The sequence below is a fragment of the Trifolium pratense genome, linkage group LG2 (assembly GCF_020283565.1).
Source record: "Trifolium pratense cultivar HEN17-A07 linkage group LG2, ARS_RC_1.1, whole genome shotgun sequence".
Lineage (NCBI taxonomy): Eukaryota > Viridiplantae > Streptophyta > Magnoliopsida > Fabales > Fabaceae > Trifolium > Trifolium pratense.
The window spans coordinates 19,813,055-19,838,102 of NC_060060.1; the positions used below are offsets into that span (position 1 = coordinate 19,813,055).

The window sequence follows — 25,048 nt, forward strand, 5'->3', positions numbered from 1 at the left end:
TGATTTGGATCTACTTTTTATTATGTGTCGCTGCAAAGTAAACCACCTTTACTAATCGTTCCACCTTTTGTGAAACTTCACCTCTAAACCTAACCACCACCACCACTATGGCCACAAATAGCCTTGTAGCCCCCTATAAACACCACACCATCTTGTTTTGCTGATTTTACTTTTAACCAAAAAAATAGTTAAGTTTTTATTGTCCCACTTAAACAAAATGACTTCGTAGATCTGAACAAATTGGGGGTCAATTTCAATTCCACCACCCATATCCCTGCCCTCACTACAACTAGTATCCCAATCACCATTACCACCACATTCTCTTCCCCTCACCATCTCCACTTTCTTCACCCACATCACCTCAAATATCATAAAAAACATTGACACTAACGTTTATGTATCAAATCAAAATTCTACCTTTTTTGATTTTTCAACACCCATCAAACAACATCAAATGCAACCAAACGAGTTTACTGAGAAAAATAGTTTTATACCCAAATTCAATCTCACCACCTTTATCACCCCCGCAAATTCAGATAACATATATAGGATTCAATTCGAAACTAAACCGGCTCCAAACCAAGAAATCTCTTTGGGTTATACCTAACTATGGTAATACAGAACCACCATTAGTGTATAGATTTCATGGTTTGTTATGTGAATCTTATATATATATATATATATATATATATATATATATATATATATATGAATTTGCGGGGGGGGGGGGGATAGAGGTGGTGGGATTGAATTTGGATATAAAACTATATTTCTCAATAAACTTGTTTGGTTGCATTTGATGTTGTTTGATGGTTGTTGAAAAATAAAAAAGGTAGAATTTTGATTTGATACATGAACACTAGTATTAATGTTTGTGATGATATTTGGGGTGATGTGGGTGGAGAAAGTGGTGGTGGTGGTGAGGGAAGAAGATATGGTGGTAACCGTGATTGGGATGTTGTTGGTAGTGAGGGTGGGGATATGGGTGGTGAAATTGAAATTAACCCTCAATTTGTTCAGATCTACGAAGTCATTTGGTTTAAGTGAAGCAATAAAAACTTAACAATTTTCATGGTTAAAAGTAAAATCAGCAAAACAAGATGGGGTGGTGTTTATATGGGATACAAAGCTATTTATGGTCGTGGTAGTGACGATGGTGGTTAGGTTTTGAGGTGGCGTTTCACAAAAGGTGAAAGGATTAGTAAATGTGGTAACTTTGCAGCGACACGCAATAAAAGATAGATCCAAATCATTTTTCATTGTGTGTGTATTTGCAACTAAGCTATTTTTTTGGTTAAAGTAAAGTCATCAAAGCAAGATGGTGTGATGTTTATAGGGGATATAATATTATTGGTGGTGGTTAGATTTTGAGGTGGAGTTTCACAAAATGTGGAAGGTTTGGTAAATGTGGTAGCTTTGCAGCTATGCACAATAAAAGAGAGGTCTCAATCATTTTCCACTGTGTGTATTTAATTTGTACAATTGATGAAAAGAGTGTTCAATCGTTCACTCATGAATCACAAAGTTTGTAGAATAGATTGTAGAAAGTGAGAGGCTAAAGAGAGATGGTGAAACTAGAGGCTAATAAACAATTTTGGTTTTTTTTTGTGAACAAAATTAATAAGACATCGAGGAAGACAGTCAGAGACAGAAGGGGAGGGGGAGAAAGAGAGAGAGAGAGAGAGAGAGAGAGAGAGAGAGATAATACAAATCTAATAAGACATCGAGGAAGACAGTCAGAGACAGAAGGGGAGAGGGAGAAAGAGAGAGAATACAAAACTAATAATATTTATGATTTTTTGTTAAAGTTTTTATAATAATAAGGGACTTACAGAGTATTTATAATGGATGAAAGATGTATTTTCCAATTAAGAAAGAAAATTTATATATTTTTAACTATTTTAAAAGATTACTTTTGTATTGTAAATTGTAAGCATTAACTTAAGAAAAATTGCAAAACAAAATCAAATCAAATAAGAAATCACCCATTATTATTATTAGGGTTGTGTATGGTCGGATTCATGCCGAAAAGTCGCGATATACGTAGAACCGCAGAGGTTGTAAATGGAACCATTTCCAACCGTCTTAGACAATGGGTATGGCGGGTGACGGGTAAGGCGGAGTGGGGGTATAGTGGGTGATTTGTTCCGGGTGAGAGCAACAAAAAAAAAATTACCTTCAAATTTACGGCGTTGATTGAAGGATGGATCCCAGATACACTATAAACTATAACCACCAGTCCACAACCACCATTAAGAGGAGAGAAGTTGAACTGCAATTATTTGCTTTGCCTCCTTCACATGCAATGGGTACCCTTTTTGTACTGACCTTGAGTGGAAGGGAGAGAGAAATTATTTGCTTTTCCTCCGTCACATACAGTAGTAGCCGGAAGTGAAAATTAGAACTTGGAATAATTTTAGATCTGAAAATGTAATACTCCGTAGTGAAATGTTTTAAGCTAATAAGAAAGAATTTGCTTAAGAATAAAAAATTGCTGGTACTAGTCTTGCTTTATCTTGAAAGCGTGTAAACAATTAATTGAGATAAATGCATGTGTCATAATGTGGAGTCCCAAGAAAAGTAAAAGTCTTTGGAAAGTTGATATATTTATGTCACTTTTTGAGTCTCAAGAAAAGTATGCAAATGCAAACAGACGTGAGTTTATGACATAGCTGTAGCCTAAAATCAAGTCTACTCCCATTAAACAATGTTTTTTCAGAATCGGACTAGACCAGATACACTCACTCTTAAATGAATTGAACCAATTTAATACCCGAAATCCGATAAGACCCGCCCAAATCATTCAGACTTGTTTCGGATTTCTCATGTTTCAGGCGGGTCATACTTTTATGCTCACCTCTAATTATTATCACACTATCACAATTTTTTTTTTGTGTAAGCAACATTAAATTTCTCAGATACGCATAGGTTAATGAACCATACACATTTAATTAATTAATACACTTACATTTCTTCCTCACTTACCTCAACAAACCTTTTGCCACAAACTATTTTTAGTCATCAAATGACCATCCGTATTCAAAATAACTATTAAAGTATGAAGTAAAAGATCGCATTTCCTGGTGAAATTGTAATCCTTTCCATAAAAGCATCACAATGAGTTGAACCAATTAAATGCACATTTGAGTAAGATAGCCAATTCTTTAATTTGAACCCTTATTTTGTGAAGCTCGGTAAAAAAAACCCTCATTTTGTGAAGGGTCAATCATTGATCAATTAGGCATTTAAATGTCGTTGTCTTTTGTGACCGATGCGATGGAATATAGCGAATTTCTACGACTAATGAAAGGCACTATCAATTTCATTTAATGTTTTTTGGCATTCCAATGTAGAAGGAAAATGGGGGTGGGTTTGAACTTTGAACAGTGACCACTTTTACAATTTTTCATGATAGAGCAAACTAGATCAAGAGTTGAATTTTGCAATTCTATAAAGAAATATCATGTTTCTCCTACACAAAATTTCAATCAAGTGGATTAATTATTTACTTTTTATTAATTAAATTACAAAATAAATAACTTATGAAATTAAAACCGAAATTTTTTATGAGTTTTTTCGTATCATCAAATTATATGTCATATAATTTGAAATATATTAATTTTAAGTGCAAATAGAGACCAAAATTTTAAAATTTTAAAATAAGGTGACCAATTTTATTGGCAAGTGAAAATAAGATGATGAAAATTGTAATTATGTCATACTTTTATTTTTTATTAAATTGCTTATTGGCCGGAATTTCATTTTTAAAATGAATAAATTAAGTATTGCGATTAAACAGGCATATAATATAATATCCCTGAGTTAAGTTGAAAAGACTAAATCTTACTTTTATTTATTTTTTGGTCGGGTTCATGGAGAAAGCACTAAGTAACTGGTATCTGTGCTCCATTTCCTTTTGACTATAGTTATCCAGTTACCATTTCCTTTTGAATGCATTTGACACTTTTGACTTCTTAACACTAGATGATGTGAATTTTCTTCAAAAACTTCAAAAGGTTATGAATAGCAATGTTGTGTCCCTAGATGTATGAATGTTATTTTTAAGAGAATTGATTTTATCATTCAAAAAGAATTAGCAGCATAGTTTATGATCGGTTTACCTCTCATTCATATATATATATTAATGGTTTGAAAATCACTATTTTTTAGAATAAAGAATTATTGAAAACACCAACAATGAATTGGTATAAGCGGTAAGAATCTTGAATACTATGGGAATGTATCAAAGACTACATTCACGAAAGCAACAATTCCATAATGCTAGAATTGATTTTTGATGTTTGTAGGAATGAAAACAGACAAACAACAGGTAAGATGTCAGTTTTGATTTGGTCTCTATGGCAAAACCGAAACAACTCTGTGTGGAATGAAAGCTAATTAAGTACACAACAAGTAGGACTGCAAGCAACACAACTGTGACATGATTGAGCTATGATACAAGGCATCCATGCGAACGAACAATTGCTGCAACACCAGCAATCAGCAGCCGAACCAGCAGTCCAATGGCAGCAACCACCTCCGAGATTCATGAAATGTAATGTTGACGCAAGCTTTTATGACACGTCTGAAGCAACCAGACGTGGATGGTGTTTACATGACTACCGAGGACGATTTATACTTGCCGGAACTAATCTCATGCATACCAAACTCAACAGTTTGGAAGGTGAAGCCATGACAATTAAAGAAGCAATAGAAGAAATGATGCAAAGAGGTTTATCCTACGTTATCTTTGAAAGGGACTCAAAAGTAGCAGTTGATGCTATTCATTCTAGGCATGATGGATTATCCGAGTTTAACATTTTAATTTCTCATATTAAGAATTTACTTATGTCGAATAACAACGAGGTCAAGTTTGTAAGCGACAAACGAATAGGGTTGCTCACTCCTTAGCAAGGGCGGCCTATTCTATGTCTAGTCGTCACCTTTTTGAGTCGATTCTTCGTTGTATGGAAAACTATTTGATTATGAAATGAATTGAGTTTCCTTTGTAAAAAAAAAAAAGAATTTTGGTCATCTTAAGCATGTGGTCAGAAGTTCGATTTACAGGCTCATGCGTATCGAGAAAATTCGGTTGAAGAGGAGAACACATCTTGTGTGCCCCACATATAGAGATTAGTCGTGGGAAATAAAATTAAAATATCCTGACAAAAAAAAAATTGAAGAGTGAAAACACGTTTCAGTAGTCAAGACGAAACTGTGGCGCTGCCGCCCTATCAGCACCTTTTTGAAAGCTCCCCACCGCGCCCTTCACGGCCCACTCCTCTTCCCGAGACACAAACCGCCGCTTATAAATAACCCTAAAAAGAGCCAAATTCGAAAAAAAGTACCAAAAACTCAACAGAATGGACGTGATTGATCAGAACCAAGAGGAGGATCCTCCAATGGCGATAGAAGACAGTGACAATGCAATCGAAGACGACGTGGAAGATGATGATGATGGAGAAGACGAAGAAAATGCTTCAGAGAATGAAGAAGAAGGAGAAAAAGATACAGTTGTGGATGAAGATCAGTTCATGTTTAGAGAAGGAACGAATCCTTTAGATTTAATACATAACAATGATTCCGGTATTCAATTGTACCAGAGATTACAACAGTACGAAGCTGAAGCTAACAAAAAGCGAAAAGCACCCGAAGAACAATGCCACCGGTAACAACTAATTTCTTCTAGGTTTCAAAATTTCAATTCATTTCAATACAATTTCTCTGTTATTGTCTAATAGTTTAGTTTCATATATTTTGTTCTGTCAACTTCATAATAGTTCACCTAGTTTAATCTATGATCTTGAATGAGTCCTTGACTTTGTAGACACTCTTGAATAGGTCAATATTTCTACAAGGTCTCCCGCTCTATCAAATTTTACTCATACCAGTCCTTACAAGAATATGTTAGTGACTAAATTGATAATAAGGGTCAGTTTGATATGCAAAATATAAGTAAGGGACCGAACAATACAGAACAGTACAGCACATGACAAGTTTAAGGTGTTGAACATATTTTGTCTTTGTACCATGTTTGATAGACAGAAGGCTATTTTGGTATTTTAGACAACTTGTGTAGAGGACCCTAATTTTTTAGCAGATCAAATGGACCCTAAGTGTATAAACTTAGAGACCAGATTGATAGTAAGTTGTTAAAATATAAGGACTTAATTGATAACTAGGATAGTACCCGTGCGTCCGCTGCATTTCTTGATTTTAATTTGAAAATTATATATAAAAAGTAAGAAAAAAAAAGTAATTAATTACATTAAAAATATTCAATAAAATTATGAAAAAATGAAATATATTTAATAAACAAAACGGAAATATATAAGAAATAAAGTTACAAAATATATAAATATATAATGTTGGATAATTTATCATGAGATGCAAATATATAAATGTCATAAGAATGACCTTTTTGAGTAGAGTCAGAGAACAATGACCTTTTTGAGTGTGTCATACAAAGTTAGGGACTAATTTGGTGGTTTACTCAGATATTCAACTATGTATTTAGTTAAACAGTGGTTGGTTGAATAGTGAATATTGTGTATGTGCAACTGTGAATGCTGCAACCAAATAGCCACTATTATAAATTTATAAGGAATAAAATTCTTAAGTGGTAAAAATTTATTTATTTTTTCTAATAGAAAAAAGATGGAGAGACTACAAGTTTAAGTAAAACTATGGCAGGTTAAGAAATTTTAGAAACAGAAAACCTTGATCCTACGAGGAACATGGAATAAAAGTTCAATGAGCTACTAAAGACGACTCTTGATTTTGAGTTCAGAAGATATGAGTGTTGAACGGAATGGTTATACATGTTTTGCATGAATGAAAAACAAATAACTTGCTGCTTGCTTACACTGACTTATATATGTTTGTCACATTTTGTATTGGATGTGTCCAAATGCAGTGAAGGGACTTCTTCTAAGAAGGCAAGGGAAGATGATACTTCTAGTGTATGCCTAGCTGATATGGTGGTATACATGAATTTTGAACAGGGCAAGAGATCAAAAAGGGTATGATGTACACACTTTCAATCATTTTTTTTGTTGATAATCACACACATTCAATCATAATTGTGCAACATCTTGGTAAGAGAGTTGCCTTGCCATCATATATTATGATAGCATTTATTAATTCCTTACTGAAAAGTAGATTGCAAGTTTTAGACTCTAGCAATGGAATGGGCATAGTTGAATTATAAATTTTATATTATGGTTTTGGATGAAATTGTTTACGATCAAGCCAATTATGTTTGTCCACTCATAGCTTTTTCTAGACCGTTTCCATTTTTTTACAAGCTAGGTGACATTGCTGCATTTTTGTATGTTTTTTTTTTTTATTCCTTTTCATCAATTTTCGGTTTTAGATGAGATGTTTTTACTAGTTTACTTTTACACCTCTTTCTTTGTAAGGTTTTGGACCTTCATTTGTCAGGTATATTTTTATCTTGAAAGGCTTTAGATGAGATTGTAAAAATGATGAGCACTCTGAATTACATGTTATGTATTTACTTGATTATTTTCCTCTAAAATAACTTACATGACACCTTTTCAAATTTTTATATTCCAGAAGCGGTCTAAAAAAAGAGGTAGGCAAAAAGGATCAAAGAAGAAAATTGACGAAAAGCTATCGCAAATGTTGGGTGATGCCTACCTTCACTATGCAAATCGACGTTATGAGACGGTACATTATTCTCTGATCTAATGATCTATATGTTTTGGCATTGGACAATTGGAGTTTGTTACACAATGTTTAACTTTTCAAAGAGATGGGCTTCCTCCAGCAACAACACATAGCTACAAGTTTTCCTGTCTATTGAAATGCTTTTTGAACAATATTTGTTGAAAGTCCCACATTGGGCAGGATATAGCCCTGAAAAAGTGTTTATAAATTGGAGGCATTCCTTACTTTACAAGCTGATTTTCTATGGTTTTGTTAGGTCCAACACAAATTATATGATGGTTTCAGAGCCTATAAAAAATCTGTTGGGCCACCCGTTATCGGACTACTCGGGTCACACTCCTAATATTCAGCTGTCGGTGTGAAGGAGATCTTTTGAGAGTCTCATATAAGATGTGATGTTATTAGGATATAGAATGAAGGGAAATTAAAGTAATTAAGAATTGGTATAGAAGTTAGTTAGTTAGCTAGTTATTTAGTTATCTTAGTTAGTTGGGTTTGTTTGTTAGTTGTTTATTGATCCTTTTCAATATCCTTGTGTATAGGAATTCTATAAATATAGACTTCCATTCCCTTAGAAAGGATATTATGAAACATATTGTTTTGACTGGTTTCAAACCAGTGTAAGGAGAGTATCTTCGCTGGTGTATCTTTATCTTTTCTATCAATATTGATGATATTTTTGGAATCCAATTCTTGGGTTCCTAACAGACGTGGCCTGAGATAAGTCTATACAAGTTAGAGACATCCCCTCTGTCATGAATATAGAGGCCTAACTCATCCTTACAAAACCGGCTTGCAAGGTGAGTATTGCCTCCTCTTTATAAACTCTTCTCAAGAATCCTATCTATCCGATGTGGGACTAAATCCCACCGAGTGTTGGCCGCTAACACACCCCCTCACGCTTTAGCCCGGCCCAATGGGCCTGAAGCGTGAACGATGTAGGAAGCCCAACGATAGACCCGATAGGCTCTGATACCATGTCATGAATATAGAGGCCTAAGCCTAACTCATCCTTACAAAACCGGCTTGTAAGGTGAGGATTGCCTCCTCTTTATAAACTCTTCTCCAGAATCCTATCTATCCGATGTGGGACTAAATCCCACCGAGTGTTGGCCGCTAACACCCTCACCTTACAAGCCGGTTTTGTAGGGATTAGTTAGACCCAACCCAAATTCCAAGAGTTCCTATTTTTAATTGGCCCGACTTTCATAATAAGAAGGGGAATTGTTGATGTTAGATTGCATTTGAGCTATGTTATTTTATTCTGATTTTGCACAGTTTAAGTGTTCATTTAATCTTGCTGCTCAAAAAAAAAAGTGTTCATTTAAACTTGATATACATTAACTTTAGTACTATTATGTTTGCTATTTGCAAATTAGTTATACATTGCTATGCTGGCTTTTTTCTAGGCTATATCTGTATTACATGAAGTTGTCAGGCTGGAATCAAATTTACCTGAGTCGTATCACACACTTGGACTTGTCTACAATGCAATTGGGGATTACGAAAAAGAAATGGGTTTTTACATGATTGCTGCTCATTTGACTCCAAAAGATTCATCGCTTTGGAAAAGGCTCTTTGCGTGGTCCATGTGAGATGTTCATTCATTTTTGTTGCCATTGTTATTTCTTAAAAGTTACTCTTTGGAAGTATTCAGATGCACCACTCTAATGATGAAAAAGGTTTAAATTGAATCAAGTAACGTATCCTTAAAATAAATGACTTGTGTGTGCGGTGCATATTAATGAAGAAAATTGTTTATAACTACTTCATTTTGCACATAGAATACCCCTCCACTATGTTTATTTTCTGTTTTTTAAGGATTTAGATTCAAACGATTTGTCATTTGACATGATTCATAGAAAATTATTTCATTGTCAATGTTGTTGATGATAGAAGGCAAAACATCAGCTATATAAACACTCCATTCTACCATGGAGGTGCCATGGCCTCCATTTAACGACCATAATTGTTGTTTGATCTTGGTTGCCAACTCTGTGTTGTGGTATAATATATTATGCTACTCATATATCTTAGTAGTATCTACTGTCATCAGACAACCCCTCATATCTGGCAGGTCGGCCAATGATAAGGTTTATAAAAGAAACTTCATTGAATTCAATAGAGTAAACACACAGATCTAGTAAATGAACTTCCTTACCAGCCGTTGAGCTGAGGCTCTCTTTTGAGGAAATAGTTCTCAGTCTTGCTCAATAATATAAACATATGCTAAAAATGTCCAAATCCCCCCTATAATTATAATTATCCTACACACATCTACGTAACTCCTAAATTACTGTTTTAACATGTAACTGCACTATTGCATAGTTAAAATAACGAATTAATAAAATTGTTCTGCTACATAGCTTCATAATACTAATGTGACCATTTACTTTCTTATATCTCTTAGATACACAATCATATTTTAGGCTTCCTTTCTGCGTGACCTAACACTTGACCTACATTCTGATTTTGAGCTCTAACAATAATCTTGTACCTTTTGTAATAATCATATTTAGCCGCAAGGCTTAGTTACATGTGATGATTTCATCAGATGTAGAATCACAGACTAGTTGCTAATTAGGATTAGAATCAGGTAATTAGCAATTATGTGAAATTGGATTTGTTGTAAATACCCTAACTGCCTTGTATCTGTAATTAACTGAGCACTATTTTTCTACTATATTTATCAATGATTGTAATAGAATCAAACTAGCAATAGCCTTCATTTTCTATTTCTATGAGATTATCTTGTTAGCCTAAATTGAGAAAAAGCTTTTGATGTTGTAGTTTGTTTATTTTCTAACCCAACTAAGTTCGTGCATGCTTTCATTTTAAAAATCAGTTTATATAAGGAATGGTTACTCCCTCCGTCTCATTATAAGTGCCCCTTTTGCAATATTTTTTTGTCTCAAGTTATTTGTCCCTTTAGAATATCGATGCAACATTTATTAATTTTTTCCACTAATGTACTTATATTTCAACTCATCTAACTACTACGAGTATTTCTTAGAATTGAGAGTTGGGTCTAACTCAACTCTACAAAACCGGCTTGTAAGGTGAGGATTGCCTCTACTTATAAACCCATGTCCTGGCCATCTCACATCCGATGTGAGTAAATGAAACTCATTTTATCATTGAAATCAGCACAACTAATCATTATCTTGAGAAGTGGGTAAAACTCAAATGGGGCACCTAAAATGAGATGGAGGGGTAATTACTAAGTAGGGAACCATTTTCAAATGCAGAGAACAAGGTGATATTGGTCAAGCCAATTATTGCATTTCAAAAGCCATAAAAGCAGACCCCGAAGATAGTACTCTTAGAAGTTATCGAGCAAGGCTTCTTGCTGAAAGCCAAGATTATCCAAAAGCTGCTGCAGCATATGAACAAGTATATCAACTTCATCGTGAAAATGTTGATGCACTAAAAGCAGCAGCTAAGGTTAGTCGTTTGCTTTTGAGCTGGATTAGGTATGAAAATCCATTCAGTTTTCTATAGATTTTATGCTTTGCTAAATTTTTTGTTGGTGATTATTTTCATGTGCAAATCTAATACACGGTTGACCTTTCTGATGCTTTATAATGCACATAACTTTCTTGTTCCTGTATCGATTATTATAACCTATTATTAGGGGTTGAGCTGGCATCTTTGTATTGGGCGACCATATGGAAAAGTATGCTGTTTTTTTTTTGAAACAGGGAAAGTATGCTGTTTGAGTGGGCCAAATTCGATTTTTTTTTTCCTTTTCAAATTTGATTTACGTGCAAAATCTGATGTTTATAACATTTTCTTTTTAATTTTATAGTATGAAGCATTGGGCTATACAATAGTGAAATTAGAGCTTTAACCCAACACAATCGCAATATGAGAACCAGAGAAAGAGTTGGACTGGCTCAAATATTTTAATGTCAAAATTAGGGCCCCATGATTCCTCAAATCACTATTGTTTCTGCTTAAATCAGGCAGGCCAACCACGGTTGGAGTAAGATCGGGCCAGAACTATATTGCATTGAATTTTGTGTTGCCAGTATTTATCATCAGAAACTCGGCTTTTCTTCAGTTGGAATCATGTTTTAGAATACTGTTCAATAGGAACGACTCATTTTTTTGTACAAATAGTTATTTGGCCATTGACTTTTGAAATTGAGATTTCAATGAATTGTTACTGCTTTCTTTTAGTTCTACCAAAAATGTGGTCAAGTTGAACGCTCAATTTCCATTCTTGAAGACGATCTGAAGAGTAAACCAGATGGAGTAAATGCAAGTGTAGTTGATCTACTTAGTGCCATATTGATGGAAATGAAGGCACACGACAGAGCTCTTCAGTACATAGAACAATCTCAAGTGGACGGAAAAGAATTGCCCTTAAATTTGAAAGCCAAAGCTGGAATCTGCCATGTTCATCTTGGAAACTTGGAAATGGCTGAGGTGCGTTGCATGTGTATTTCTAATTAAATTAACTTTGAATGAGTATTGATATTCAAGGGTATCTTTGAATGAGTATTGAGTTGGAACTTTCTCAATCAACTTTGATTTTCTCTCCTTCCAAAGTCTGAATTTTTGAAAGATATTTGCTTGTAACTTTGTTCTGATTTTTCCATGTTGTGGATGTTTTTCCCCCTCTTTTTTAATGGGTAATAGAGCTTTGCATGTAACTTGTATGATTTTACAGGTAACAAAGTTTGTTATTATCCTCAAAATTATCCCTATTGTATATCATTTTTTAAGTTTGAAAGAGATTTGCATAATTTGTTCCGATGTTTCTATGTCATGGAGATTTTTTTTCCTCTTGTTTCAGTTTTTTTTAATTAGATTTCTTGTATTCTGTTATCTCATCCTTTTATCTTTGTAATTAAAAAACCCCTTATTTTCTGTTGAGATATTTGAAATAATGATATGCGATTATTTGTTGTAAATAGGATAGATTGAGATATGATTTTATTATAGTCTTGTCCGAAAATCAAGGGAGTTGCTTGTAAATGTAAATAGAATTATGAGTCTTTCGTTTGGTTTTACGTTATTTGTATGCATTACTTACATTTTTACATGATGAACAGGTTTTCTTTAATGATTTGAAATCAGAGAATGCAAGCAAGCATGTTGAGTTGATCACCGAAGTTGCAGACTCATTAATGGGTCTTGGACATTATAATTCTGCATTGAAGTATTTTAAGATGCTGGATGGAAATAGTAAACAAGAAACTGTATGGTCACTCGTTCCTATGTATTGCAATTTTCTGTTTAATTTTATTTGGGTAATTTGATTTAGTAGTCTCCGTAATATTTTTCTGTCTTACTCTGATAGTCTAGGTAAAATGACTTGTAATTAGTTATAAATAAAAATATTAGGTATATTAGGTTCAATCGGGTTAATGCATCATCATCATGGTACAATCAGGTTGATCCAAGCTTGACATTTAATTTCTTTCTTGCAGGGTCTTTTGTATTTGAAAATTGCTAGATGTTATCAATCCTTGGGAGAAAGGAAACAAGCAATTATCTATTTTTACAAAGGCAAGGTTTATTTTTATTACGAACAGAATTTAAGGAATACTTCATGAAAACTACCCCCCTCTTGTTTTTAAACACACGAAATGAAATTCCTTTTCCCCCAACATTTCTATTTGGTGCTGAAGCTTCTAAAATGAATGTTTCTCTTAGAATTTGGGTTTTTAGCCTAACTCAACCTCAAAAGCTAGCTCTAGAGGTGACAATTGTCAATGCCTTATAAGGACTGCTTTGGCCGTAACATCCATTACCTCTTTACTTATGCTTGGATCATGTCCAATAACTAAACCCCCGTCATGCCTAGGATTGGACATATGGAACGTGGACAAATATGGTCACTGCTGACCAATAATAGATGTTGAATATGCTCTGATACTTTTTTAGAATTTGAGCCTAACTCAAAAAGCTAGCTCAAGCGGCGAGGATTGCTCAAGCCTTATAAAGACTACTTTGGCCTTATTTATAGTCAGAGTGTGATCTCAAACAGTTCCCAAAAAAAAACTGAGTTTGGTTACAACCTTTTTCCTGGGGCAGTTTTCTCAAGTATTCAGAAGATTCAAGTCTTGCAGCTAACATTCTTAAACATTTTCCTCTGCGTGGCAGCCTTGGCTTTTGAGTCTTGAGTGACACGTGTTCGTAGATTCAAGTGTGGCAGCAACCGTTCTTAAATTTTTTTTACTGCCTCTTCTAGAATCTTCATTGCATCTCAAGTGACACACGTATTCTTTCTTAAAAGTTAATTATTTGAAGCTTCGAAACCCCTTTTTGTTTCTATATGCTTTGTGATAGGGTAAAAAGGAAATAGAAAAAAGATAATCAAAAGAGGGTGCATTGGTGTTGCACACTGATTTGACTGAGGCTTGCACTTTTACGATAGATGCAGCTTGTAGAGTATATCATGTGCTGGTGATGCAATACTCTTTGGTTTCTGATTATTATTCTGCTTGGATAGTCTTAGTTTTTTTTTTCTTTCACTTTTTTGTTTTTTAATTTTCATATTCTTCAGTTTCTAATGAAGATTTTGTTTCAGCCCTAGAAACACTACAAGATGATGTTGAAGCGCGCATAAGTTTGGCATCCCTGCTAGTTGAGGAAGGGCAAGAAAATGAAGCCATTTCCTTGCTATCTCCTCCAAAGGATTCTGGTACTTTTAACAATGTTTTCTTTGTGATTGAAGTTCTTCCATGGAGACACTAATGGTGAGGTACTTGCAGACTCTGGTGAGGCACATTCTGAAAAGTCAAATAGATGGTGGGTTGATGTGAGAATAAAACTTAAGCTCTGTAACATATTTCAGACTAGAGGGATGCTTAATGATTTTGTGGATGTAAGTTTCCCTTTGGTACATGAATCACTGCGTGTTGCAACTCCTAGACGGAAGGTAATATTTGAGAAACTATATTTATGCATATACCCTTGTTTCATACAAGCACATTCACGCACAGAGACTTGGACATAGATATATACGGGTGCTCACAAACAAGTGTACATGCACACTCGGTCCAAATTTAACCTGTCGAAAAAACTAAATGATTTCATCTTGATCTTCAAAAAATTGTTTGATCTTTTAAAAAGATTCAGCTGTTGAAAAAAAATTTGTTTGATCTTTTTGAACCAAGTGAAGCCTATGTGCCTTTCCCATGCAACAAGCAAAAAAAGTAGAAACATTTTTGAGTATGGAATATTACACAATGATAGAACAAGTTTCATAGTATGGGGATTGGGGTGGCCTAACCTAAGATGCCTAGTAAAATGAGAACTACAAGGTAATCAGTTACAGTATTATTAGGAATCTATGAATCTAAACTAGATGAGGTAGGACTTGACGCAGGTGACTGAATGAACCGGGGATGAGGGAACTCATTGAGGTCATCTCTTCCTACATGACCTCGGAGAAGAATATCACTAGCTTCTTGAGATTTCACAAAACAAACATCAGAATGTAACTCAAAGAAAACAGAGTGATCATCATGACAGAACTTGCTAACACTGATAACTTTTTGGTTATGGAAGGAATGTGAAGTAAGTTATGAAGGACCACGGAACCTTAGGATTAAATAGAGAAATGAAATACGGTGAGCTAGAAGAGTGTATTTGCAAACCTTGGCCACTTCCTATGAAGATCTGGTCAGGACCTTCTAATGGCATGCATTGCTGTATGTTTTGAGAAGCATTCGTGACATGAAAAGAGGCTCTAGAATCAGGGAACAAAGCATTGCTGGTGGAGAGACCTGAGTTGGTAAGCATGGCATTAGGTGGTGGAGTAGATAAGAGGTGTGGTCTTGCTTGGTATTGAGGGTAGGAGTAGGTAAGAGGTGTGGTCTTGCTTGGTATTGAGGTCTGGTGAGTGTTTGTATGTGAGGCACCAAATTGACGAACACCACTTGGTTGAGTGGCGTTGTAGAAGTTCTGTAAACTAGATGAGGCTTAAAATTCATAAGGAATAGGTGCTTGATACTGTTGATTAAACTCGTTATATCAGTATGAGGCAAGATGACCAAATTTGAAGAAAACTTGGCACCGAAATTGTTGAATCTACCTCGACCAAGACCACCGCTGCTTCCACTAGTGAAATTAGTAAAATTAGGTCCCCAAGGCTTGCTGCGAGGTTGAAGCAGTTTCAGCATTAGAGGTAGACTGAGTGAGGTTAGTAGATGCAGCAGTTTCAGATTAAAGGTGCATCTCATGCACAAGTAGACATGCCTCAACTTCTTTGAGTTGCACATAATCAAACTAACTCTCAATAACAAACAAGGTTGTCGGAATCGAGATTTTGCTTTAAATCCAAAGAGGATAGTAAGATCGAAAAATCGTAAATCGCAATCAAAATCGAAGGATTCTACTCAATTAATTTTGTTGAATCGAAAGGGGAAATCAAGATGGCATAATCGAAAATCGCAACCAAAATCGATGGATTCAACTCATAATAGTAAATATATATATATATATATATATATATATATATATATATATATATATATATATATATATATATATATATATATATATGCAAGTACTCAAAGTTTAAAGTCGTAAAACAAACATAAAACAATCAAGTCTCAAACCTTAAATATAAAAGTATTCAAAAGTTTAAAATCATAAAACAATAAAACAAACATAAAACAATCAAGTCTAAAAAATCATAAGACAAACATTAATCCATGGATTTTGCTGCGATTTTGCGATTTTGTGCGATTTTACTGGGATTTTGGTCTGGTTTTGGATTTTACTTAGGATCCAGATCCTTGAGGGTGAGCAAAATCGCAAAATCCATGGATTTTACGACTTTGATCCCGATTTTGACAACAATGATAACAAAGACAACAGGACCAAAATTTTGAGGTAGACCTTCAAGAATCACATCAATATGTTGCTGAGATGGACCAGGATCTCCGACAGAAGCAAGAGCATCAATCAACATTTTGATGCGGAAAAAATACTGCTCTATTGTACGATCATCAAGAGTTGTGGCAACTACAAACTCTTGAAGATACATTTACCCGATTAACCTAACTCATTCTGAGAGCTTAAGCTTTTGGCTGCAGGCTTTAGAAACATTTTATATCTAATGAGTAAATATTGTATTTTTATATTTATTAGTAGTACTTTGTCTTCAGCCCATTAGGTTAGAAATAGATTAGTGCTTGTACATTATTCACTAGTTGAAATATATTTTGTTTTCACAAATGTGTAAGGTCAACCATCTTGTTTCCATTTTTGAGCTATCTGAAGTAATGTTTTCAGTTTGTTTTTGAATACTGTGGGATTTCTTGCCCCTCTCCCAGTATGTTATCTTTGTTCCTGCTTTTATAACTAGTACTTTTATCAAAAAAAAAAAGGGAATACATCCTTATTGGTTATTGTTGTAGAGCAAATCAGGCAAATCAGGCAAATCACACAGGCGCCTCCCCAAAAGTGTTCTGGTTGAAAGGGCAAGTGTACGGGAAGGTCCAAAAACAAATAGCGTGTTTCATGGATTCAGGCCCCCAGCTCCTACATCTGATCTGTGAGTGTTTTTTCTCAGTGTCATCACATTCCTAATTGTACTTTCGCATACCACAGTTACTCTATCATCTAATGCTGTTGAGTATAAAATTATTAAGAAAGTTGTGATTTAATGTTGACCCTTAATTAGAGGTGATTAATGATAATTAATTTGATGATTGGTTTTAGTTAAATAGATTTGTGTTGATTAAGAGCCTGATTTGGTTTTAGTTCCCGGCGTTACCAAAACTGTTAATGACTGGCCACATGGAAGTGCCATGTTGGATTTTTTTACATGTGGCATCCTACATGAAATGCCACATCAGATGTGTTTTTTGCATTAATTTAATTAAATATAACTAAATATAATTAATTATGTTTTTTTGAAAAAAAAAATTATTTATTTTAAAACCACACGAGTCTTCATATCTCCAAAAACAAGTTCATCTATCCAGAAACACAACAACAAATTTACCATCTTCTGGCCTTCTCCAGTTCTTGGTCGAGATGCCCAGATCCTCAAGTGCTCCAACTCTGATTTGCACTTCTGTGTTCTTCCATTTTGCCTCCTTCTCTTGGTGCTTGATACCATCAGTTTCGAATTTCTGATCTGACTTCGCCACAACCAACACGATGTAAACCTCTTCCAACTGGCGGTGAATATGATACCACCTATTCTCCCGCCACCGCCGACAGAACACATCAGATTTCCCTTCTCACCAGATGAACTATCAATGGCAGATGGGATCCCCATCGTCCTTCACCAAAGCATCTATGGCTGTACCGGAGTTCAGTCTTTTCTATGCTACCTGTGATTAGATTTTGGGACTCTATGCTTGTTGCTATCATTGTGTTTCCTATTTTATGATTGCGTTTCCTATTTTATTTTGGTTGAAGTTTGCTTTTATGGTGTTTCATGAAATGCCCCTAGAGGGATTAGTTTGCTTTCACCAATAAAGAAATTTCTTAAGTGTTGAAACCCAAAATGAATAAAAGCGCAAGGAGATCGATCAGCATATAGAAAAAGAAAGATTTAAAGAAGTGGAGACATGGAAATATGAGAAGTGAAATGAGATTTAAGAAAAAATGTATGAGATTGAATTGATGTGGTTGCTTTGTTGTTTTGTGGGGGGTTCACGAAGTTGAGGGTATTGATGAAGAAGATGAAATTGAGTATGAATGATGTGGTGGCAAAACCCAGATCTGGTGGATGAAGGAGATAGAGCTGCTCTAATTGTTGAGAAGAACAGCTTTACTGTTTTTTTTTTTTTGAAGAATGTGTTTTTCATTAATAATTAAATTAATATTATGACATGTCATCTGTGTCATAAAAAATCCAAGTGGACAGTACATGTGGCACTGCCACATACTGTTAGTTGAACTAACATCATGAAAACAATTTTTTTTTATAGGGACGAAAACCAAAATTCACTATAAAAGTAGGGATGAAAACATATTTAACCCTTAAATAAAGTTGGGTAAATCCTTGTATTTTATATTTATAATCTATGTGTGTTTGTTTATATAATATTCTCCAGTGTGTAACCAACACAGATTCACTCAAATGATTATTATTTTTGTTGTTATTACATATATTTTTAAATGATTTAATTGAATATAGCCTCAGTTACCATATTCTATATTTTATTATGTTTGTGATTTTAAATTTATTAATGTTATAATTTGCAATTCAGTCCTTCTCTCTGTAGTATGCCAGAAGGCAGCTCTTAGCTCTACCTTGCTTCCGCCTCCGCCAAAAATGATGTCTAAAACACATCCTTGCCTAGTCAATCCCGAACTTTGCTTCACTCCAAACACATCCCCCAAAAATATCTGAATGGACTGTATAATATGATTCAATCACAAACATTAAATTATAAATTTATAAACAAACCATTATCCAAACGCAAACTCAAACAATTTTATTGCATCGCCAGGACACAAATACAAGGATTTGTAGAGAACCACCCAAACTGGACAACCTTAGATCACACTCTCATCAATATCCTCTTGCCCATCCTCTCTACAGAGTTTCCCCGTCTCTAAGTTCCAACTCCTTGTCATACTCGACAAATCTCTGATTCTCAACTGTTACTAACCATTTGAATTTTAAGTCAGGCTGCACCCAAGCCATCTGGTGCAAATGCCTTTGGGAATTGAAGCTATCCAACCCATGTTTGCTTTCTGATGTTATTGGGCACTGCTATGATGTTAATAGCGAGCTCACGCCAGAGGGTCGCGAACCGCTATTTAGAGAAGCAGCCGTGAATAGCGGTGTGCGTGATAGCAGTTCCTGATGTAGGAGAGTTTCCTTAATAATTTATTATTTTAGCTATATTTAGTTTTATTATATTTTAGGCGGATTTCTTATTTTTATATTTCACCTAGATTAGTTATTTTTATATTTTAGGTAGATTTGTTATTTTTATTTAGTTAGGTTTGTTATTTTTATTTTTACAATCTTTTAGGAGATTTGTTAATTTTATTTTTTCACTCCTATTTAAGCTAAATTATTGTTGCCTTGAAGGCAGTTTTTGATTCAATAAAAATATTCGAGTTTTATCTCAACTTTCGGTGGACTCCGAAACCCTATTTTGACAAGTTTGTGTTTGCGGCTTGTCTTTATCCATTAGGTTTAGCGTTTTGCTAACCTAGTGCTTCCGTACTGCGTCAGTTGGTATCAGAGCAGGTTTCTCCTGTTCTTTTCCTAACGTGATCAGATGGGAGATCAACCGGTGACGAAAGCAGAGTTTTACGGTGCCATGACGACTTTAACCGCGGCCATCACCGCTCTGACAACACAGGTGACAACGTTATCCAACAACAATCGAAACTACAACAGCAATAGAAACAATAACAACAACAGAAACGGCGACAACAACCGCAACAACCCATCTACTGATGACTCGAGTTCTGAGGATGAGGAAGTTGTGTCCGAAGACGGAGGTGAAGAGAATCCAACTAGGATAAAAAAAATTGTCTTGTGCAAGTCTGGCGATCCACAACTTGATGTCGACCTACCTGTGGCGGCTCTGTCTAAGCCAGATGTATTTGTGCGAAATCCGGCAACAACCTCACCGCCACTAGAACCTCCGGACACTAGGATGACTTCCATCTCAGCAAAACCGCCGCATCACAGCCGTCACATTGAACTCAAGGATTTGCTTATAGATCGGGTTCAATTCGGGTTTTACCTTAAATCTTATGGCTTAGGCACTAGCTCAAACCTGTTAACTGAGTTGGGTCAAATACCCTTTTGTGATAAATTTCCAATTCTGTGTTCTATCTTTGAGCAATGGAACCCCGGTGGTCATTTGGATGTGTTGACACGAGACAGATCCTCTCACTTAATTCAATGGGATCCAGGAGGGTGGTCTCTTGTTCATTGGAGGAGTCAACCTGCAAAGGAAGCTCTTTATCAAGAAGAGAACTCGGGGTCGAGTTCTTTTGAGGTAGAGGAGACTGATGTAGGAGAGTTTCCTTAATAATTTATTATTTTAGCTATATTTAGTTTTATTATATTTTAGGCGGATTTCTTATTTTTATATTTCACCTAGATTAGTTATTTTTATATTTTAGGTAGATTTGTTATTTTTATTTAGTTAGGTTTGTTATTTTTATTTTTACAATCTTTTAGGAGATTTGTTAATTTTATTTTTTCACTCCTATTTAAGCTAAATTATTGTAGCCTTGAAGGCAGTTTTTGATTCAATAAAAATATTCGAGTTTTATCTCAACTTTCGGTGGACTCCGAAACCCTATTTTGACAAGTTTGTGTTTGCGGCTTGTCTTTATCCATTAGGTTTAGCGTTTTGCTAACCTAGCGCTTCCGTTCTGCGTCAGTTCCATAGCGTTTTGAGGCCGCTGTTGTATTTTGGGGGCGAAAATTACTGAAAAATTTAACTTTGGAAATATTTCATTAAGTTAGGGGTATTTTGGTCTTCTTCGCACCCCTTTGGGTGCCCTAATTTCTCAAAATCAAGTGATAAATGTCCATTGCGCTGTTTCCTTCTTGAAGTTCATCGCGCTGCTCTGCTCCGTTCCTTCTTCCCCTTCGTTACTCTGCTCTGAAGTTCATTGGCCATGGGATTCTTATAAAGACAAAAGCAAGAAAACAATTGTTTGTGATTTTTGTTTTCACCCTTCAACTAGAGGAATAACAAGAGCAAAGAAGCATCTGTTGGGGATAAGGGGATAACTTGATGGAATGTTATTTAGTCTTCATTTAGAACCTATTTTGATGGGAAATGCACAGTTTATTCTAATTATTAAGAATGTCCCTTTAATTGTGTTTTTTTTTTCTTTCTATTTTTTAGTATGTATGTATGTTGTCGGAATTTATATTTATTTTGTACATGGTTTTTAAGTCTTCACAATAGTGGTCATCCCGCTACCCGCTATATCATCTTTGGGGGTTGGCGCTACACACTGCTATATGAGATTAACAACATAGGGATACTTTATTAGACCACCTTAGCCTCTCCGAGCTGCTGTGACAATAGGTCAGCCACTCTAATCCCCGTTCAATTACTTTGACAACTCGTTTGATATCCAGCCTCAGGCCACTTTGGCCAAATCATTTCAGTGTTGTGCGGTTTTCCCAACCTTTGCATACAATATTGTGGCCAACAACAGCAGAAGGGGAAACAGGAGAGGACAGGGAAAGTAGATCTCTGCAATTTTAATTTTGAGGTGTATCAATTAACTGCTTTTGCACCCTATTTTTGACCTATGTTTCATAGATCGATGGTCACTATTCTCATTGAATTCTTTGAGTCTATTCGTGGACATTTTTGCATGTTCTTAGCCCTCACTAAATTTCCTCACAAAGTGAAAATAATTCCTCCTATATTGTTTTATTGAATCAGGTTGAAAGCTGCCAGGGCAAAAAAGTTGCTCGAGAAAAAGGCAAGTGAAAAGGAGAAAAAAAAAGCCGAGGCAGAGGCCTCTGGAATTGACTGGTTAAGTGATGATTCAGATGATGAGCCTCAGGTAATCTGTTTGGTGTTGTCTACCTTCACTTATAGTACAACTTTTTAAATGATAATGTGTTAACTAGATTTTATGTATAATGCATTCCAGATACAAAACACGGAATCTCCCTTGTGTAATCTTCACAAAGATGAAAAATATCACCAGCTAATCATTGATGTTAGTACTTCTATTACTTTTTTCTGTATCCCCTTTCGTTTTTAATGTGTGACCCCTTAATATCAATATACAGTTGTGCAATGCATTAGCATCCTTACAAAGGTATGGGGAAGCATTGGAGATTATCAATCTCACTCGACATACTTCTCTGTCTGCTGAGAAGAATGAGAAGCTTCTATCTCTTGGAACTCGTAAGTCCTGAAATTTGACAAGATTGTATTTTTTTCTAGATTAATTTTATGCTTCCAACTTTTCTTGTTTCAAGAGGTCAAAATAAAAAATAAATGGATTTATTGCTCGTTTGTATGTTTTCCCTTCTTTAGCTCTAGAATAGATATTTTGAAGAGAGATATTAATTTTTTGTTCTAGGGTGGGAAAATGCTTTATCTTGCTGACAAAGCAATTTTGTATTCACAGAAATGGCATACAACACCACAGATCCTAAACAAGGTTTTGTTTGTGTAAAACACAATGTTCTAGAACATGCACAGAGTGTTGCTGCTTGGAATTCCTACTACAAGGTCATATCAAGGTAAATTTGTGGAGGCAAGGAAGCTAACGTTAATTAGGCTCCTTAATTTGCTTTTGTAGTAGGACAGAGTTATGGCCTAAAGTAAAAGTAGAACCTAGTTTTTCTATAATTTCGTTTACTTATTTTATCCTGTCTGATAGATTGGAAAACCGAGATACAAGACACGACAAATTTTTACGTAATATGCAAGGAAAATTCGTAGATTGTGTGCCTCCTATCCTCATTTCTGCGCATCAGTTTACTGTATGTAGCCATCATCAAGATGCAGCAAGGAAATACCTTGAAGCTTATAAACTTTTGCCCGAGAATCCATTGGTTAATCTTTGTGTTGGTATGCTCTTTCATTTCACGCTGTTTATATATTGTGCTTTCTTAGCCAAGAACAAGCAGAAATTGAACTCTTATTCATCAATGTTTCTTAGGAACGGCCTTGATCAACTTGGCACTGGGTTTCAGACTTCAAAATAAGCATCAGTGTGTTGTACAAGGTTTAGCATTCCTCTACAATAATTTGAAGATCTGTGCAAACAGCCAGGTTTGTTTCCATGAATTTCCTTGTGCCCATTTAATAAGAAGAAAATGTTCATTACTTATTAAAATAAAAACAAGAAAATGGAAGTATCAGCTTTTTTTATATAGTGGATTATTTCGATTCATTTACAACATATTATACCAGTTCTTATCTGGTATTTATATATTTCTTTGCCCTAATTTGGTCATTGAAATGATCCCAAAACTGCAAGAATGTACACAGCCTATAATTCTTGTGAGTATTGGTGTTGAAAGGGTTTATTGTAGCCAAGACAACAAAATTGGTCCTATTCCTCACAGCTACTATATTTGGATTTTCCTTGCTGTCATCTTTGTTGGTAAGAAATTTGGGTGGGGATTAACAAGTACCTATGGCGACGATTAACAAGTGAAAAGTGAAAGTTCTCGTCAGATAGAGTTTTTGCAAATTTGCAGAGAGAGGTTGATAGGGCTGATGCATGCAGCATTAGGTTTGCCTAAGGCATTGAATTGACCAAAGGTTGTTTGCGAAGGAGGACTTGCCAAATGTGCGGGAGGAGGGGGGTGGGTGCTTATTGGGGTGCAAGAAATTCTCTAGAATTTAGGTAGTGAAAACCATAGTTAGCAATTCAAGTTGAAATTTCCACCTTATCAATCCTTGGATTCGTGGAGTCACTTTCAATGAAATATGAATAAATACACATTAAAATAATTGGGGTAGCGTATCAGATAAATAAACTAATAGCTGTTGATTCTCATCATGACTTTTTTTACTTAATACATTAATAAGGTCAAACTGTATTAATTGATCGTTAAGCCATGCAGGAATCTTTATTCAACATAGCTCGGGCATACCATCATGTTGGTCTTATAACACTGGCAGCAATATATTATGAGAAGGTGATTGCTATGAGCGAAAAAGACTATCCAATTCCAACACTTCCGAACGAGAAAATTGATGTCATTGAAAATCATAAACCTGGTTACTGCAACCTTCGCAGAGAGGCAGCTTACAATCTGCATTTAATCTACAAAAGAAGTGGGGCTCTTGATCTTGCTAGGCAAGTTCTGAAAGATCACTGTTCCGTTTGAGATTGCACGATCCTTACAAACTGCACATCATCTTCAGGGTTTTATATGGAATTCTATTATGTATTCACAAAATTAGATACATGTAGTGCTGCAATATTTTTTTTTTTTTTGTTGCTATATGCAATATATTTATTTAGTATATGGTCTCTGCTTCAGGGCTATAATAACAGTATTATTGCTATTAAGTTTCAGTTTAGTTAATCGGTATTTATACTCATTAATTTTCTCCCACTAGTGAGTTTTGTTTGTTTGAGAAATATAAGAATATGATACAAGTGATTGAATGTGAAAAGTGGCCATGATCTTTTTATGGCATTGAGGATGTTTGAAAGCTTTAGGTTAATTCTGGTGTAATAGTTGAATTTGAAATGAGTAAGCACACATCGAAAAAGATGACTAGTGAATTTATTGAATGTGAGAAACTATGAAAGTGAGGAAGATGATACAGATGAGTCAACACCGAACAACAGTGTGGACTTTGTATAGTTTTTTTTTCACTACCAGTTTAATTTGGTATGAGGTCAGTTCTGGAATCAAGTGGTTCCAGCTCCTTTCGATCGTAGTTGCGGGGGATCG

The 25,048-nt window shown here is 35.1% G+C and overlaps 2 protein-coding genes across 2 annotated transcripts; both read left to right on the forward strand.

The window, feature by feature from the left end:
* Positions 1–4,452: 4,452 nt before the first annotated feature.
* Positions 4,453–4,911, forward strand: LOC123904343. The gene has a single exon (XM_045954021.1). It carries the CDS (start codon positions 4,453–4,455, stop codon positions 4,909–4,911), a length of 459 nt encoding a protein of 152 aa, XP_045809977.1.
* A 218-nt stretch (positions 4,912–5,129) lies between these two features.
* Positions 5,130–24,703, forward strand: LOC123906857 (general transcription factor 3C polypeptide 3-like). The gene is made up of 18 exons (XM_045956868.1): positions 5,130–5,668; positions 6,917–7,022; positions 7,579–7,692; positions 9,102–9,283; positions 10,941–11,136; positions 11,875–12,123; positions 12,753–12,899; positions 13,131–13,209; positions 14,234–14,347; positions 14,418–14,584; positions 17,073–17,209; positions 22,056–22,179; positions 22,270–22,338; positions 22,412–22,529; positions 22,756–22,870; positions 23,011–23,201; positions 23,293–23,405; positions 24,206–24,703. Exons 1-18 carry the CDS (start codon positions 5,364–5,366, stop codon positions 24,470–24,472), a joined length of 2,793 nt encoding a protein of 930 aa, XP_045812824.1. The 5' UTR covers positions 5,130–5,363; the 3' UTR covers positions 24,473–24,703.
* The last annotated feature ends 345 nt before the right edge of the window (positions 24,704–25,048 follow it).

Coding starts and splice junctions, on each gene's coding strand:
- LOC123906857 (XM_045956868.1), top strand. CDS start 5,364: ATGGACGTGATTGATCAGAACCAAGAGGAGGATCCTCCAATGGCGATA. Junction 22,339..22,411: donor ATCACCAGCTAATCATTGAT/GTTAGTACTTCT, acceptor ATCAATATACAG/TTGTGCAATGCATTAGCATC. Junction 23,406..24,205: donor AGATCTGTGCAAACAGCCAG/GTTTGTTTCCAT, acceptor TAAGCCATGCAG/GAATCTTTATTCAACATAGC.
- LOC123904343 (XM_045954021.1), top strand. CDS start 4,453: ATGATACAAGGCATCCATGCGAACGAACAATTGCTGCAACACCAGCAA.